The sequence below is a fragment of the Toxorhynchites rutilus genome, chromosome 3, assembly GCF_029784135.1.
Source record: "Toxorhynchites rutilus septentrionalis strain SRP chromosome 3, ASM2978413v1, whole genome shotgun sequence".
Taxonomy (NCBI): Eukaryota; Metazoa; Arthropoda; class Insecta; order Diptera; family Culicidae; genus Toxorhynchites; species Toxorhynchites rutilus.
The window spans coordinates 271,394,934-271,414,384 of record NC_073746.1 but is presented as its reverse complement, the minus strand read 5'-3'; the positions used below and the strand labels follow the sequence as shown (position 1 = coordinate 271,414,384).

General features: G+C 38.0%; 1 protein-coding gene across 2 annotated transcripts in view; it reads left to right on the top strand.

Annotated features, from left to right (window-relative positions):
• The window catches only part of LOC129776740 (uncharacterized), a 120,977-nt gene that overhangs the window by 79,608 nt on the left and 21,918 nt on the right, over positions 1–19,451 (top strand). For both annotated transcript variants that reach the window (XM_055782565.1, XM_055782564.1), the window contains exons 3-4: positions 12,859–13,045; positions 14,262–14,366. In XM_055782565.1, coding sequence (XP_055638540.1) covers positions 12,859–13,045; positions 14,262–14,366 — 292 coding nt within the window. The remainder of the gene's footprint in view (positions 1–12,858; positions 13,046–14,261; positions 14,367–19,451) is intronic.

Sequence of the window (19,451 nt, the reverse complement as noted above, 5' to 3'; positions counted from 1 at the left end):
TTCGTTCGCATTGTCGGTCGCGAACAATGAATTGATGCCAATTACCCAATTATCACGATGTTTTTGATGCAAAAACAGAAGTAAATGATTCTGAAGTACTTCATTGCATTTTTGACTGTGCATTCGTGTTGATGAAAAGCTATCTGAACTAGGCCGCTTTGAAAATATTTTCCTCAAACCATCAAACTGGCGCCTGTAAAGTTACGAGTTGAAAGAATACATGACGCGTTCCGTAAGCCCTTCCAGTATGAAAAAATTCTATTCAAGTTGGAAGTTCTCCTGAAATAGTGAAACCCATGGCTTTAGCTTCTTCATTAGTTTTTGTATCAGTAACTTTGGAGGTGGGATTTTTATGGTTTGGGGAGAATTTTCTCAAAAAAGGCCTGGTTTAGGTAGCTTACCATCAACACGAATGAACAGTCAGAAGTGCAACGAAGTACTTCAGAATCATTTACTGCTGTTTTTACATCAAAAACAATGTGATAATTGGTAATTTGGCAACAATGGTTTCATGAATATGGGCTTCAGATTCTGGACTCTTCAGATTGTTTACCAAATCAAAACCCTGTCAAGAACTTATGAGCTTACAAGCAGTATGAGTTATTTGATAAACTTAAACGAGCAGTATCCTCTGCTTAGAATCAAATACACACTACAACATGGCGCAACTTGTTGAAAACCACCCCGAATGGGTTATTTGAACTGATTGAGAACTAAAGGTGACCTACGAATTAGAAACTTATTGTAATTCATGTGAAATTGACGTTAATTTTGTAAAGGAGTAAGAGTTTTTCGATCTGGTTCTAAAGTTATGAAACACTGGAATTTTTGTTTTTTTTTGAATATTTCGCGTCTGAACACAACAATAATGTTCAAATGGCCAATCTTTTCAATGAAGATAGTTGTTATATCCTATACTATATACTTCAATTCAACCGACTTCTTACATATCTCTGGAAACTCAGAAAAAATGAGTGGTTCTATACTTGTGAAACGCAGTGTATATATGGGAGCAAACATCAATTTCTTCTACACTGAACGTCAGCTTGGGAATTGGCCGGCCGGAATGCAAGGCTGTTTTACACGAACACGCTATCCTCATAGCCACTGGTGCTGTTGTATAAATGCATGATAATATTACACCACATTATAAACTGAAGTTGGAAAGTGTTTTCTAAGAGTAAAAAGAAAAACATAAACGTCAACCTATACCCTTTTCGGTCTAGACCGTGTATGTGGTAAATGCAAATAAATGCAATATGCAAAAAGGTTCAAAGCGTGCATATGTGCAATGAGTGTTTTGTTTCGCTCGTTCATATTGCTCTTAAATTGCTGTGGCATATATATTAAACAAATACTGTACTAGTATGGGAGAGTAGCACATTCAATTTTTTTAAGCTCATTTAATGTAAAAAATCAGGATGCCAAAACATGTGTTAAACATTAATTTCGGGTGTAGGAACAAATGCTCCAACACAAAATTTAAACAGATCGATTCTGCACAGTCCGCGAAAGTTGGAAGTTCTTATTTTTTATCAAACCTTGTATGTCCAACATGGTTTCCATTTTTCCTTGAAACAACCTTCCTTTGGAGCCTCCCTAATTTTTTCTTACCTTCGTTGAACTCCATTGCTACAATAACGTAGATTGCGGCAAATCGCTTCTACTCTCGGATCCACTAATTGTTCGCCCATCAGTGCTGCGTCGTTCGTCTGGCTCCTTCTGGTGGAGCTAAACCTACGATAAAAGGCGATCCTTTCCATTTCAGCGTCTACGTGATTTTAATTCGCAGCCATTTGTAGCATGATTCTAACACCAGGAGTCGGGGTTGGGAAGTTTTTATAAACAACTACTATTTTAAGCGACACCATCGGGAAAGCACCCCCGAGAAGGCAAATGCCAACAGCGGGTATTGGCGCACCGCATTCCAATACTCGGCGTTGTTATTTGCCTTTCCGGGAGTGCTTTGGACGGAAACGATTGTGAATGTTTACCAAACATGCAAGTTTATGCGGGACTTTGTACCAAACTGTGAACATTGTTAATTGAGCAATAATCAGGCAAATTTTCGATTTCGATGCAGTTTTCGTTGAAAAGAATTGAATTGAATTCGTTTTGGCTAATGAGAGTTCAACGCAAACGGGGTAAATTATACAAATTGATACGACTGTTATTTAGCCGAACTCCTGCGGCTGGTTTCGATATTCTTGACGCAACATTCCACGAAATAATGTTTTTATTAATTGCTGCACAAGCTTCATTTATGTTGCGCTTCGTTTGTTTCAACAATTTTATTCACGTACCTTAGGGGTAACGAACATTGTTCATCAAACTCGTGATAAAAGGTACACACCTCTGAAAAGAATCACTGTTCGACATGAAAACAACGGAAGCAACGAGTAAGTATCGTATTGCCCAATACATTTTCCCGCTGGCAACAAACATAGCGCCTCCTTTCACCGCATTTTCAGTTGAGAAAAAATTGAACTTTGGTTGATTGCCTGAAAATTGCTGCAAACAGCGTCATTTTTCCCTTGCGGGTGCTCGTAAAACGACACAATGCCATTATGATGAGCGGACCACCAAAGGAAGAAAGCAAAAGGGCAAAGGTTCAGTGGTCTGCATGTGCACATTTTCGTTGTTGTACCCCGGAGGCCCGTGTTGTTGCCACGAAGGTCGGCCACTTTTTCCCCTTTTTTAAGCGAGTATTCTCTCAAAACTCACCCCACCCACATGAACTTCAGCTGGCTGAAAATGTCAACTTCACACCACCGACAGCGAGCCGGATGCTTCTAGCAAATTGGTTGAACCATAATACACCGAATTACTCATTTTTTCTCCGTACCTAAAGTGATATATTTGTACATAATATGTGATGAAATCTGTGGAGCGTAACACTGACGTCAGTGCCAGTGGTGGGGTAGTTTGAGCGAAAAAGGATCCATAACTTGGGCGTCACTCTCCCTCCCGGTCAGCTTCCATTCCGGAACACAGGCGCCGCTAATCGGCTGATATTAGAAAGTGGAAAATTTTCTGCTAGCTCATGACAATCGTCTGTCGTCGCCCACCAGATTAAGGGGGTTGGCCATTCTGGGTAGTTATTGCTGCTATTATTGTTATTATTTTTGGTTTATTTCATCCAAGAGACGAAAGCTCCCATAAATGATGAAAGGCAAATTTTAGCTCGGAAGCTGTGTGTTTTTTCTCTCTCTCGCCAGACGTGTTATTTCATCCGCAAAATGTGGTTATGTGTTTTCTTTCGGTGATTACAACTGACCGTTTTATAGGCTGTCATCGTATATTATTTTGGGTGATAATGATTCATGGATATGGATACACTTTTCTAAAATGGCCGATAAATTGTTCGATTATTGCCTATCTCACGGAATGCTATATTTTATATGTAGAAATAAAATGATCTTTATGTAGTTTGATTTCCCACACTATACAGCCATATCATTTTATATCTGTCATCTCCGCAGATCTAACTCGGTCCTTCTGGTGGTGGGTGGGGCTCAGATGTTATTGACATCAGTTTGTTTTGAAGCTGCCCTTCTCTCGGTGATGATGTTTTCACTATGATTCGTTTTGTTGGTTCAACGTTGTGTGTGATGGGCGCCGCGAGATAAAAATTTATTTGGGATATCCATGTTAAAAATCCGACTTGGTTGGGTGCAAAAACGTAAGATCATTTTTATTGACCTAATCTATCGTGTACGACGTGCCCAAAAGTTGCCTGGGCGGAAAACGTTTGAATGATCAAAATACGCGCCGTAGTGGGACTTACAGTAGAAGGTGCTACCAAACATTCGTACTAAGGAGTTCATTCTTAAATTTATATAATGTTTATTCTCGTCGGCTATAATTTCGTAGTCCTACGTTAACAACACGGTCGTGTCTTGGACACCTCCCTTCTTTTTATCTGTGCTCTACAGCGATGGGCTTAAATACTTGCATTTATTTCTATAAACTTAATTTTTAGCACATGTTTTGAAATCCCGATTTATTAGATTAAATGAGCTTAAAAATAACAGGAAATGTGCCACCCTCCCATACTGGTATAGCATTTGTATAATTTATATGTTATAGCAATATAAGAGCAATATGAGCGAGCGAAACAAGAGACACATTGCGAATAAACACGCATTAAACTTTTTCCCATACTTTGCTACATACACGGCCCAGACCGATAAGGATATAGATTCACGTTTTACTCTTAGAAAACACTTTCCAACTTCATTTCACAATGAAGTGTAATATTATCACGTATTTATGTAACAGCACCAGTGGCTATGTGGATAGCGCGGTCGTGTAAAATAACCTTGCATTCCCGGTTTGGTTCGATCCCCGTTGACATCATTTAGCTTTTTTTTAGTACAATCCTAGTCTGAGAGAAAGAGATGTTTGCTCCCACACATACAAACATTTTAAAGCTTTCGATAGCTTTTTTCGAGCTAGTTAATTTAATTTTTAATGTGTTTTGACTGTGAGAAAAATATATTTAGCATAGTTTTTACAAATACATGGGCTTGATGCAGAACAATAATAGTCCTAATCTCAAGCACAGATACATCACACGAAATAGAAAAGATCAGAATTGAGGTTATTATGTGTTTGTCAATATACTGCCAAAAGTATGTAGGAATTTCGCATTGTGGTGTGAGGAATATAAAGAAATAAATGTTAATACTAAAGCCCATCGGTATTGATCACCAATGAAAAGAAGGATGGTGCCCAAGACACGACCGCGTTGTTAACGTAGGACTTCCAATGGTCGACGATTTAGGAATGAACTCCTTAGTCCAAATGTTTGGTAACACTGACAAGGGTCGATGAATGAATGGTTGGACTGATGGGCACAAACGAATGAAATGCCAATTTATTGGCAAATCAACTTTCAGCATTATCATAAGTTGATAATGATGATAAGTTGATGTCTAGAGTGACACTGGAGCATTGAACTTATTGAATATTAGCAATATTACATCTCCAATGCTCCCAAATAAATATTCCACACACATATTCGCAATGCTGTGCCGCACCTTACGCAGAACGGCAACAGAAAATCCGAATCAAATATATTCCTCACATTCGGCTTGAAATGCCGGATGCCATTTTTAACGCGAGAAGGACGATTTCAAGAAAATTAAATACACACTCCTTAATTCACACAAGCTCTTAAAAAAAAAAAAATTCGCGTTTTTTTACTGCAGATATTACTTTATAATATATAATTTTTTGAAGTGACTCTTCAGTGGAAAGTCTTGGTGGCCCTGAAAAGGACCTATGGTTTGCTGGTTTGATGGAAGCAACTGAAGACGGTTGATTCATGATGCATTCTTGTTCTCGCGTGTACAATATAATAGGTTGGGGATTATTTCTGCGTGAAACTTTATTTAAAATGTTTCGGATTGTTCGATTTGGGTTAAATATGCACCTTTTTGTTGTATAATTTGTTGCCATTTCAAAGATAGCGCCATAATAACTCGCCCATAGAAGCTGGAAAAATGGGTGGGTTATATCTATGATATAACCGCAAGGTTGACGTGGAACTATAGTTGGATTAGTAATCATTTGTTTGTTTCGATTAAATTATTGATTGAATGAAACAATTTTAGAATTCAATTGAACATATATGCTGTATGAGTAAAGAATTTGAACAAAGGCCATGTAATGTAAGGCACCTTGGTTTTGATGGCTGTGTTAGGGAACACATGTCGGTGGTAACAAAAGTTTCCCCCACTTACATATATTGTCAAATTCAATTTCTCCAGGTACCTTGGTTTTGATGGCTGTGTTGGGGAAACCTTTATTGGGCCAATCAAAATGGGGCAGTTAGGGCGTTTAGAGAGCGCTTGACATTTTACTGTTATCAAATTGCTTATCTCTGGAAAAAAAAATCGAGGGGTTGTATCCGAGACACGATCGCTTGGGACGTAGGACTACGCAATCATTTTTTTTAAATTTGTTGGTTTATCATTTCGGATGTTATTTGCGAATACGTCAAAATTTCATAAATAACTCTCTAATAAAAAGTTCCGGGGACCCTGAAAAGTTTTAATGGCTTGCGTGGTTTCGTAGAATCATTTCGAGAAGCAACGATTCTTTCTTGTCTTCGCGAAAACAATACACTAATAATGCATGCATTGCACTGAGTATTTAACGAGAGGCATCTTCCGTGCATCGCCATAAAACAAGCATCAAACACGCGTCTGACAGATGCTTACAGTTACAGCGATAAGAATGAAATATCGAACCACATTTCATGTGAAATATTCGCTAGCGTTCACAGCTCGAGGGGAAACTTAACACACAAAACGAGCAGAATATGCGACCTTTGTTGTTTCGGATACAGAAAGATTTTAAGAATTTTCCTCAGAGGATATGTAATATATATACGCTAGCGACAACTAACTTACTCTTATTCTTATTCTTTTCGCTATCCCCCTTCGTTGTTTCTATTCAAGCGGCTGCCTAAGTTGCCTGCTATTGACAGCTCTGTTCGGGAAAGCACACAAATGTACAGAACAAATGTATGGGGAAATGGGAATGCTTCCAATTTTCATCAATTTGAACCATATACAGACTATGGGATTGTAATGTATAGCATATCAAACAAATCTTAGAAAATTTCCGATTCAATTGGTATGCAAATCGTTAAAATCCGTTCGCAGCAGATATAGTTATTAACGTTAACTTTATTTCATAAAAACGTGACCTGTTTTCTAATTTGGCACCCTTAATGTAAGACGTAGTCCTACGTCAAAATGACATTGTATTAATTGTGATAGATGTGTAGAAATATTTCCTATCAATTGATGCAAACGTCTTTCCGATCTATTAAGCAAAGGTTCGAGTTATAAGCATTCGAAATCTTTCTGTGCATGTTCTGTGTTTTAAGTTTTCATTTTACCCCCATATATCAGAAGAGGTGTTCTGTTCCATCAGAACCAAGGACACACACGTATGAAGTAACTCGCCAGAAACTCCGGGAGCTTGTCTGTGCAAAAAATAATACACATTTGACCCAAATAGGACAATCCGAAACATTTTGAATTTCAAGCAAAAATAATGGATTTCGATTTCCCCAGCCTAATATTATATAAGTGACCATATGTGGCGATTTATGTCCTTGTTACTAATCCACGAACTCCAATAAGTTTGCATCGCGATCGTTCTTCTAGACACGCATTTGATAAACATAGCGACATAAAATCAACAATCGTGTGAATCAATTGTACACAAACACTCTTCACTTAATGGTATGTAAAACCGATGATTTGCGTAGTTTGGTTAAATCACCTGATTCATTGTTGTCCTGGCGAGAACAATACACAAACTGGTCATATGTCGCTATTTGTTCTCTTATGTCAATATAGTTATTGCATTGATCATTCATCGTGAACGCTACCCGGAACAGAAGCAAAGCATGAAAACAATCGACAACAATGTATGCCTGTGTTGCAAAAATACAGAAGCACTCTTCATCAGACGGCATGGACATTTCTTACATTTGAACGAACCTCAATGTTGATACATGACGAATTTTACGCCGCAGTATTGCTTGGTGCCGCTGATCTTAAAAGCATTTACAATCCAATGATTGATCAGTTTCATAAGGACGAAATTCGTCTGAAAGGATTCGCGTCGGATGGTGCGACGTATGATTTGCCCCATATCAACAGATTGAATCGTTTGTTCCAGGCTGAAAAACCAGAATTTACGATGCTACATGAAGAGCTGAAGCTGAAAGAAGCAGACGCTTCTGTAGACACACTCCTTGGATTAGATCTGCCCGATTACAGTCCCGGTAGTCACGAACGACGCACTCCTTTTGCCGCATGAGCAGATCGCTTGCCAAATCATGTACTTTTGGCAAACTTTGAACGTTTCTGCTTCCTTACTACCTCCAGTACATCGAAATTGTATTGGGCGGTGAAGAACAGTAGCCCCGGAAGCTGCCGGAAGTCCGCTTTGACGTAAGTCTCATCATCTATGATGGGACAATGAGGCTTCGTCAGCATCTGGGTGTACAGTTTCCGAGTCCGCGTCTTTCCCACCGTATTTTGCCGTTCGTCACGATTTGAAGCCTTCGATGACGATCCCCGAAGACGATTTTCACATCGTGTTTTGGGAACTCGCCATAGGTTCGTTCGAGTTTCTCGTTGAACTCGTAGAACCACTTGGCAAACCCTGGTCCATAGTCCTCACCCCCTGAAATTCCATACATTAGAGCAATCTTATAATATGAAATTTCTGCATGTATCATTATACCAGATAAGAAAGCTTTAGTTAACAAAATCCAAAAACGTTTGGGAACACAGAATCACTGTTCAATTCACAGCATGCCACGCCGTATTACTGAAGTCATAAAGGATAATTCACAGAATTTATAATTTTTTTGAAAAATACGGACAACTATATAGACAAAAAAATAGGAAAATTGTGGGTATTTGCGAGAAATTTACTGCAGTGGACAAGATTCTTCATTCAAATAAGCCAACGGCGATCGCGCTCTGATGAAAACAACACGCAGAGAGTTTTGTTGCTCAACAAGAAGAGGAAACGGAAATGGAAAAGGAAACAGAAACGGAAAAGGAAACAAATGCAACGGTCAAGGTCAGCTGATCAAAGGCGTACAATAACACAACAAAATGCGTTCCTACGGTAGTGAGCGTCGCCTGATGAACCAGGTTTGTGCGAGTCATTGATGATAAGGGCCTGAGTGGACGTGTTCAACAACAATGAAGCAGACCAGCACCACTCCGATTTTTTTTTCAAATTACGGCATGCCGTGTACTACAGGTAAACGAGCAGACCATAAGCAATCGAAACTGTCTAGTTTTGTAATTTTTCGACATCTAAAAGAAAAATTTACTCATTCTCTGTATAGATCAAAAATCTATCTTTTTATTTTTTAAGCACTAAAAATACAAAATGGTGCCAAACGCCATATTTTTATTTTCGTTAGAAACTTCATAAATTAATGGTGATAATAACAAATAATGAAAATGCTAATTTTTTTCAATTTATACAAATGGAGACGCACTAAAAGAAAAATTTACTCATTTTCTGTATAGGTCAAAAATCTATCTTTTTATTTTTTAAGCACTAAAAATACAAAATGGTGCCAAACGCCATTTTTTTATTTTCGTTAGAAACCACATACATGGATGGTGATAATAACAAATAATGAAAATGCTCATTTTTTCAATTTATACAAATGGAGACGCACTATTACTAATGCTGATGAAGATTTCCCGAGGCTACTATCCACTTGAAATATTCGCATTCGGTCCTTATAAATCAAAACTGTCACAGGGGAACAATAGTTGTGGTGGTAAGACCCAAAAATATAACTGACTCATGACGTATCTGTCGCGATATAAACACTTCCCATGGAGATATATATATCTATATATTTCTAGTACCACTTCAGGATGCCGGCGGCGCCTTGTTGATAGTTGAATGTTTTGCAGCTTTATGTTATCATACCATGACATACGCCATTGTTCTTTTCACTATTGTGTCGTACTTGCGACGCTGCTGCGACTTTATGGTTTTTTTCTTTCTAGCATAGCTCCTAATTTCAAAACACAGTATTCATGCTCACATTTTCTCGGTTCAATGGCGGAGCCAAACGAATCAGTCCTCGATACGGGTAGGGTATTGGAAACTACCCCGTATAATATCACAATAATCGTGAAACTGTGTTTCGCTGCTAGAAATGCATTTTTTGTTCATAAAACTGGTTGGAGCGACATGGAGAATTGTGCCTAAAACGCAAGCATTATTATCGTACATTTGGTTCTGATGGCTGGTTGTCATTTGCGTGGTGAAAACTATGTGCCAGATCAAACCGTAGACGACAACCTGGGGGTGAAATGTGTTAGCCGTACGATGAAAAGAAAACTTACAGTTGAACGAACTTCTCTTCCACTTCTAGCACATGATAGTTATGATAGTTTTCTGTTTCCGGTTCACATAACGGAAAGGTAGCCACGATCGGCCAAACGGAACGGCAGTTTTCGGTCATTTGTTTTAGTGGTTATTTTATTGAAAAATCGGTGACGCGTATTTCGTCACGATGGAAGGATGTTTCGGCTTATAGTTTATCAGCTTAAACTCGTTAGTCAATTTACAATACCAACATTGAAATACACAGACTGAAATAAAATCCTCTCGTTCTCTGAGGAATAGGAATTTGTGTTATGTCCAAATGAAACATACAAATACAAATTTACAAAAAAATTGTATTTTTGTAAAAATACAAATGAAACACAAATTTCCACATTACTCGAGAATTAATTAACCAAATGGAACGAAATTTGGCATGTGGAGGTTTTAGGGTGCAATAAATGATTCTATGGTGGTTAGATACTCCTCCCCCTCTCTAAGGGGGGACTGCCATACAAATGAAACATAAATTTCTGCATTACTTGAAAATTAATCAAGCAGACAAAACCATATTGGGCATAGGGAGGTTTGAGGGTGCAATGAATGTTTCTATGGTGGTTAGACACTCCACCCTCATCTCTAAGAGAAGGCTGCCATACAAATGAAACATAAATTTCTACATTACTCGAGAATTAATCAAGCAAATGTAACCAAATTAGGCATCTGGAGTTTTAAGGGGCACGAAACGTTTCTATGGTGAATAGACACTTCTCCCCCCTCTCTACAGGGGGAAGAGGGGAGGGATCTGTCTGGTTCTGGTTCTGTATCAAACATTTATTCCATGTAACGGAGAAACATTTTATTTGCAATTGGTTGAAAAATCATGAACGAGAATTGTGTTCGAAAATAATCTGATATTATAATGATGAGTTTTGGTAGAAGTACTAGGATTTTTTTAGTAAAAGGTAAATTCGATTAGGGGTCGATTAGAAGATCAATCAATGAACAGTTCTGCGATTGGACTCATGAACTTGCGCTTAGTAAGAAATCGTGAATGTTTGAAGGTATTGATAACAAAAAACAAATTTTGGGCGGGACGAAGTTTGCCGGGTCAGCTAGTAAACAAGTAAATAAATAAAAACATCTATTTATTCATCCATTCCATGTCAAACCGATATAATGGTTCTCAGATTTTCGTGGGAAGTGGAAATTTTGTTCTTTGTCGCAAGCCATTAGACCCGTATTTATTTATTTTTTTGTTAGGGTGACCTTTTCTATTTTGGGGTGGTTCGAAAAATCAATTTTTTCCCATTTTTTTCAAAAAATGACTTTTTTCAAAAATTCATAACTTTTGAACTACTTTGCCGATTTAAATGATCGGCATATCAAATTAAAGCCAATTAGCTGATCTTTTGAACTTTTTTGAAAAAAAATACCTGAGTTGCACAAAATTTGAATTATGTTTTCGTTATTATTGATTGTATTTGTTTTTTATAGTTTTCATGGTCTCGGAACCAAAGGCGTTATATTTTTGTATATTTTTTCTCTGGAATGCTGAGAATTTTTTACATAGCAAATCTCGAAACCAGGGAGGCGTTTTTTTCTCGTTTTTGAGTTATTATTTTTCAAAGATAACCGATGGTCCGAAAAATAATTTTTTCCCCATTTTTTCCACTACAAAAAATCATAACTTTTGATCTACTGGACCGATTCAGATGATCGACATTTCGAATTAAAGCCAATAAGCTAGTCTTGTTTGAAAAAATATTACACTCTGAATAGAAATGGATTTTGTTTTCGTAATTATTAATTATATTGGTTTTTTTGTAGCTTACATCGTTTCGGAACCAAGAGCGCCATATTTTTTTAATAATTTTTTCACATAATATATCCAAATACCAGAGAGGTGTTATTTTTTGTTTTCAAGTTATGATTTTCCGAAATTAACATGTTTTCAGTTTTCGTTCAATCTTTCTATGCGACTAGACTGGATGTATGTGACTATAATCCTATGAATTGGCAAGTGTGTTATTTTTTTCAAGAAAGGCTAGCTAGTAGGCTTTAATTCCAGTAGTTCAAAAGTAATAATTTAAAAAAAAGTCATGTTTGGGAAAAAAGGGAAAATTATTTTTTGAACCATCGGGTAACTTTGAAAAATCATAACTCAAAAACTAAAAAAAAACGCCTCCCTGGTTTCGAGATATGTTATGTGAAAAATCCTCAGCTTTCCATAAAAAATATAAAAAAAATATAGCACCTTTGGTCCCGAGACCATGAAAACTATAAAAAACAAATGGCTGTGTTTATGTTCTAAGAAATTTATTATCCTTTATAAACCTTAGAAATGATGTCATTAGTAGAAAATTATGTTGAAAATGTACAGGAAATTGAGAATTTCAAGTGCCCACTTGGGGGTATTGAGTATTGAACCTAACGGAATCTGAAATAATCGATCCGATGGATCCGCTAAAGTTTATACTCTAGTTAATGGCCCCACCAAACGTATCAACACTATATAACCTGCGGACCGGTGCTAACCGTTGGAATTTACATTTACATCGCCTTACAAATTTTTGAAGGTCTCTCAGTCGTGTCTCCCCCCTTGTGACGCTTTGGTGGTATAGAGATGGGGAAAATATGCAAATTAACGAAATAAATCGTCGAATGACTCCAAACTGTTGCTGCTTCTGCTGTTGGGGCACGAAAAATGCGAGCCCGTTGTCAAGAGCTCCTTTTCACTCCTGACAATGGCCACTAATAAAGTCATAAAATGATGATATTTATAAGCACCCGGCGCCATCGCTGCGTGGCTTTCGTTCATAGCCTGGTAGATTCCTCTGATTGATATTTGAATACGCTTTTACGACGAAGTAAAAGATACCCTTGAACAGGATACTTGTGCTGGGTTCAAGTTCAGCTCAGGTTTTTTAATGCCTCATTTCTTTTCTTGTTTACTTTCAGTGATGATCGACTTTCGCTCGCCGAGTTCACGTTGATTTGCCGAGCGCTGTTTCGAAATGACAAGGGTCACATTTACGTCGTCCCGTCCGATCGGCTCGAGGAGATGTTCGCGGTGTTTGACAAGAACGAGGATGGCTACATCGACCGGGAAGAGTTTCAGTTTTGTTGGAATCAGTGGATTAAGACGGTATGTTTATTACGAAATGAGTTGTGTTAATTTATTTTTCTTGAAAGGAAAGCAATCCAATAGTTCAGTAAAACACGCCATGCCCCGACAAATGACAATAAATCAGCACCGATGGTCTGTTTTTTGATTCAATTATTATCTGTCTTCATGAATTCAACTTACCGAAAGTCAGTCATGCAAAGTCATTATTTTCTTTGTTAGTTAGGAATTTGACTAGCAAATAGTAAATTATCCATGAATGTCTAATATTCATTGCACACGATAGCTTATGGAGCAGAGAACAGAGTGATTTGTTTCTTCATTTAGGTTGATTTGTATTGAACACGAGTCATCCTTGAAGAGCAAACCTTCTTGAGCGACTATCTTTTTAAAACATAATCGGCCTGTACAGCTTTCCTCCCTTCCTATCAGACGTGAGATCAGCATGAAAAACTCAAACGAATGACAAAACACAAGCCGGAGTATAAAATCTCTCTCGCACAGGAAAAGTAAACACTCAATCATGTATTTTTATGCGACGGTTTCCGATTTCCTACCTCAACGCATCGAACCGAGCGAAATTCATTTAATTTATTTTTATTGCCTCGCCGCTCTGGCTCACTACGAGCTTCATTTCTTGGTGGCAATGTCGGAAAGGACTTGCCTTCGGGACCGTTGATGAGAAGGCGCGGGACCTGTGGGTGGTGGGTGGTTCAGTTATCGGTACGTTTCCGAGCGCCCGATAAGGCGATGAGAGGCAAACGGTTTTCTAATTTTATTTATTGACACTAAAATACGGAGCGTTCGGATGCTTCTGCATTAGTCGTTTGTGCTTTTTTATTGTGTGTCTCGTAGGAGGAAAGTGTGGAGCAGGTGTGGCATGTCTATTGTGATACCGGAGGAATACGGGATGACAAGAATCGGTTACAGCGATGAAATGGATCGACATGGTGCAATAAGTGCCATCTTGCGATAAATAAGAACACTTGCCATACGTATGTGCCGCTCATTGTTTGGACTAATGCTAGAAATTTAGGTTCAAATTGAGGACATTCTGTCAAAAAACTTAGAACCGGCCTCTTTATTTAGGATGCAATAATACCAATAATTTCCTCATTCTGTTTTTCCGTCTAGAATCGATTTATCTATAAACATAATGAGGATACTGTTGTCGTTTTCAGTTCTATTTTTGGGTTTTTAACCACTTATGCCAGTGCAATTGTTTTTCTCCTTACAGATTGTACGTCCAATCAGCTCGTTCCTCATCGTGGACGTGCAAAACGATTTCATCAGCGGTTCCTTGAATATCAGCAACTGCAGCGCCCAGCAGAACGGGCTTGAGGTAGGTCGCAAGATTCATTTCCACCGGAAATATGTTAGAAGAACAGTTATCCCAGTGATGGATTGGTGCAAATGGATAATAGTTTTCCATTTCAAATTACAAATCCAAGCGATGGTGTTCTACTGTCCACACATATTTTTTCTATGCAAATGATTTATTTTCTATCTCTAAATGTTTGTTTAAATTGTACGGAATAAGAACACACACTTATACACATACTGCTTACAAATTGTAACAAGTTGCAAGTTACAACCCGTCTATCAACAAACGCATGAAAACGAAGAGCATAAACCGTTCATTCTGCGTGTATAGCTAGCACCCTTCATTCCTAGCCCAGAATGTAAAATTTCGGAAGCCTCTGTGCCTATGAAGATATAACTGCTGGTTCACCTTCACGGTTTTTTTTTCTATTTCCTCTTCAATTTATCAACAAAAATATCAGTGGACACAGCTGCCGGGATTATCGAGATTAAAGTTTTTCACGTCGGAAAACACCACATCATTCCGTTCTGTGCTTCTAAGTGAGGTTGAGTTTTTTTTAGCCTTTATTGTGTAAACCAGATGCCCGGATCCTCGCAGAACATAAGAAACATGGATTTTCGGTATGGGCAGGTCAAGTTCCTGCTTTATTCGTCAGGCTAGCGCCTTTCCCTTGTCATCATGTTGTATGATGCGGTTCCGATCTCGGTTTTATAATTTCAAAGTTACCTTTGTTTTTATTACTGATACCTGAGTTGCCACATTTAATTCTGTAAAATTTTCTGAAAAAATCTGTACATCTGTATTTTTAGCCAAAAAATCTGTATACAAAATCTTTATCGGAGAGTTAAGGGGGAAAAAAAATGAAAATAAAGGTTTATTTTCACTTTGAACTTATTTTTCTTATTTATGGGTTGTTAAAGTCGTGTCAATAGGAAAGTTTTTCGCCTCTGAATTGTACGATGTTTTTACATGGTTTTGTTGTACTTTGCCTTAAAATTTTTCTTCAACTTCATTTTTGACGCTCCTCCTTCCGCCGATATTTACATAGTTCTTCGCTCTCAAAATAGAGTCCATAGTTGTGGGAACCAACCGAATTCCGGTCATCAAATGTCTTTTTTTTCCAATTCATTTATTTGTAAGGCTAAATCGCATAAGTTTTGCGGAGCCGCAAGACATGTCCTACAAACGACCAATGGATGCAAAAATTTTTCATCACGCCTTTTGACATCCAACAGCTGGGACCAAGTTATATCAGAGTCAGTCAATTTTTGCCCCATAATATTCGACTTGAGTAGCCTAAATTCGTAATCCAGGCCTTGTCTATTACCTGTTTAAACGAATTGAGGAAATTTTAGTATCAACTCATTAGGTTTTGGTAGCTTAAAGAAATTTTGAGGGTTTATCAAGGCTGCAACTATGTTTCACCAATGCAATATAGAAGTCACGACAAATCGATTTGCAGATCAACTTCCTAGCTGCACCCAATCTTTCTTCAGCTCCTTGTGCATCGATACCAACGCAAACATCCTTAAGCTTATTCAGAAAGTCTTCAAAATTTTCCACATCAAGTTCAGCATCAACGAATTGTAGCTCTCCAAACATAAGTTACCCAACATGATCAACAATAACAGTCTTCTCTCATTATAAAGTTCGCAAAATTAAGAAGTTTCTGATTGAAAGGAGCGATTGACATTATTGATGAGCGGTAGAACATAGTTTAAGAACAGTATATCATTGCGCTGCGTCCAACTTTTTTATAAATCTAGGTATCTATATATGCACAGTAATAAATTTAATATTTAAAATTGAATTTCAAAAAAATCGGTAAATTCTGTATTTTTGCTGAAAATTTGTAATTCTGTATATACAGATTTTGTATCTGAAATTTGTCAAAAAATTTGTAAAATACAGAATATTCTGTATATGTGGCAACCCTGACCGATACTATAGTTTTCGCCTTTTTATTTCAAATTTTGCACAGCTGTTTCTCATCTATGAATTCTTTTGGCTATCTTCCGGTCGCTCAACCCGATATCCTTCATCTTGAGGATCAATCTTTGCTTCGTTTTATCCAAAAATAGAAGAGTAATGGCCAAGACATGGTCGCATTGTTTACGTAGGACGAAATTTTCCCGACGCGAACAAACATTTATGAAAATTTATGAAATAAACTTTTTAGTACAAATATTTGGTAGCACAGACAAGGCCCGATGAACTCATGATTGTACTGAGTGAGAAGCGCCAACGGTTGATTCCTCGCTGAACTCGCAGAACGACACTGAAACAATTAACTTTTTGGATATCCGAGTACTTTTCAGTATCTCTTAGCAAACTTACATCTACAAAATATCATTTTCCAAAAAAAAAATCCATAAATTTTGTTATGCAGCAGCTATGGCATAACGACAACATAACCGAATCGGTTGTGTGGTGGTAACGGCGGCGACAGCTATCGATGCGGAACAAATTTTCACCTTCAGCTTTCCACCGATGAATACACCTCATACTACTGAAAAACACTTCCTTCACTCTCGACTTGAACTGCGCTGTACTTTGACGTTACTTTTTACCCACAAACAATGCTCGGATTCACAAAAATTGAGAACGCATAAAATCAACAATAATTACGAGCGATTCAATCATATACAAACACATTCCACCTAACGGTATGAAAACCGACACCGTATGTCTTATTTAATATTTCTCTTCTGTTTTGCCTCTGCTCGCCAGTGCAGGTTTCGTTTCGTGCATATTCTGCAAATGCATTCTGAGGTGAAGTATTTTGCACGTTCGTTCAACATAGAAGTTATCTTTGGAATGTAACGGGTGTTAAATAAAAAATGAGAGTTTTTTCAATCACATATATAAAAAAATTTTTTTTTTCATCGATTTCAGTATTTTTTTATTAATAACATAATGTATTTTCTTCAAAAAAATTTCAGTGAATGTTTGAGTAAGGGCCGTGGTCTGCTGTTCGACGCAACTTGGTCGCGATGCTCTCACAAGAACGTTGTACGGTTCTACGAAACGCATTTCCAGCAAGGAAAAAAGGTCACGGTGGCACATTTTAAGGAAGAAAATGTACCTGTCAGTACGGTATATCGTATCCTGAGTTCCCTGAACGTAGAGCGGAAGGTCGGAAGTGGTCGTCCGGTGACGATAATGATGAAGCAGAGGAAGACATCGTTAAAGAAGCTGTTCGACAACAAGGACGCAACCAGCCTGCGTGACGCCGGTCGGAAATATGGCTGCTTCCACGTATTGATCCATCGGACCCTCAAGATGGAAAGAATCGTCTGCAGGAAGAAGACGAGGTCGCCGGAGTACACGGAGGTGCAGATTGAGACGGTTAAATCACAGTGTCGGTGGATGACCAAAAAATACCGCGGGACGTCTTTCGTTCTGTACGACGAAAGCTATTTTCGGCTGTCCAAAACGCATATTCCAGGAAATGATAATTACTACTCCAGCGACAAGTCATCCACACTGCCTGAAGTGAAATACAAGTTCAAGCACAAGTTTGAAAAAAAGGTTATGTTGTACATCGCTATTTCCGATCGATGCATTTCAAAGCCTTGGTTTAAGCCGAGCGGTCTGGCAATCAACCAACAAATCTATCGAGAAGAGTGCCTCGATAAAATCATCACGCGGATGGGAAGTACGTCTTCTGGCCGGACAAGGCGTCTTCCCATTACGTCAAGAAGACGCTGGCGTATCTTGAGGAGAAAAAGATACCGTTCGTGCCGAAAGATCGTAACCCAACAAACTTGCCCCAGTGCCGCCCAATAGAGAATTTCTTTGGCTCACTCAGTGCCCTAGTGTATAAAAACAATTGGAGGGCCAAGGACACGAAGCAACTGACTACAAGAATCCGGAATTGTATCCGGAAAATGGACGTAAGTGCCGTACAACGTTCTTGTGAGAGCATCGCGACAAAGTTGCGTCGAACAGCAGACCACGGCCCTTACTCAAACATTCACTGACATTTTTTGAAGAAAATACATTATGTTATTAATAAAAAATACTGAAATCGATGAAAAAAAATAAAAAAAATAATTTATATGTGGTTGAAAAAATTCTCATTTTTTATTTAACACCCGTTAGTGATTATCATATCACTTCGTTCAGCCGGGATAAAACGAATTAACGCTTAAAACTTTACCATACACCCCAAACGATGACGCTCTCGTTTTTTGAAATGTTAATCTTACATCCCATCCTGCCATACAAATGAAACACAAATTTCTGCATTACTTGAGAATTAATCAAGCAAATGAAACCAAATTTGGCATGTGGAAATTTTAGGGTGCAATAAATGTTTTTACGATGGTTAGATACTCCTCTCCCTCTCTAAGGGGGAGCTGCCACATAAATGCAACACAAATTTCTACATTACACGAGAATTAATCAAGAAAATGAAATCTAATTAGGTATACGGAGGTTTTAGGGTACAATAAATGTTTCTATGATGGTTAGACTCTCCACCCCCTCTCTAATCCCCCCCCCCTGCTGCAATACAAATGAAACACAAATTACAGGGGGCACACAGACACAAACTTCTGCATAGCTCAAGAACTAATCAAGCACTATTTAAGATGTGAGGGTTTTTGGGTATGAGAAATGTTTCTATGATGGTATGACACCCCTCCCTCCTCTGGAATGGAGAGGGGTCCCATAAAAATATTACACATATTTCAACCAAAAATATTCCAACCAAACATGACAATTGAAAATTTTCGGAAAACTCTGAAGAAAAAAGGGAAAATTCGGAAAATTAAATTCCCATATGTTCTACAATTACATAGTGACAAGTGCTGTTATTCCATTTGATGTTTGCGGTAGCGAAATTGATCTTTGTTCGAAGCTGGAAATGGATTTTATAGTGATGAAATGCACTCCCACATCTTCTTCTATCTATACCAATAAAAGAGTATCCGAATGTGTTGATAAGAGCACAACTCGAGAAAGGAATTCTTCGATATAGGGCTGCCTTTATTCTATCATATTTTCTGTATAAAACAGTTATTCCATGTGACGGAGAAACATGTTATTTGCAAGTGGTTGAAAAATCTTGAACGAGAATTGTGTTTGAAAATAATCTGT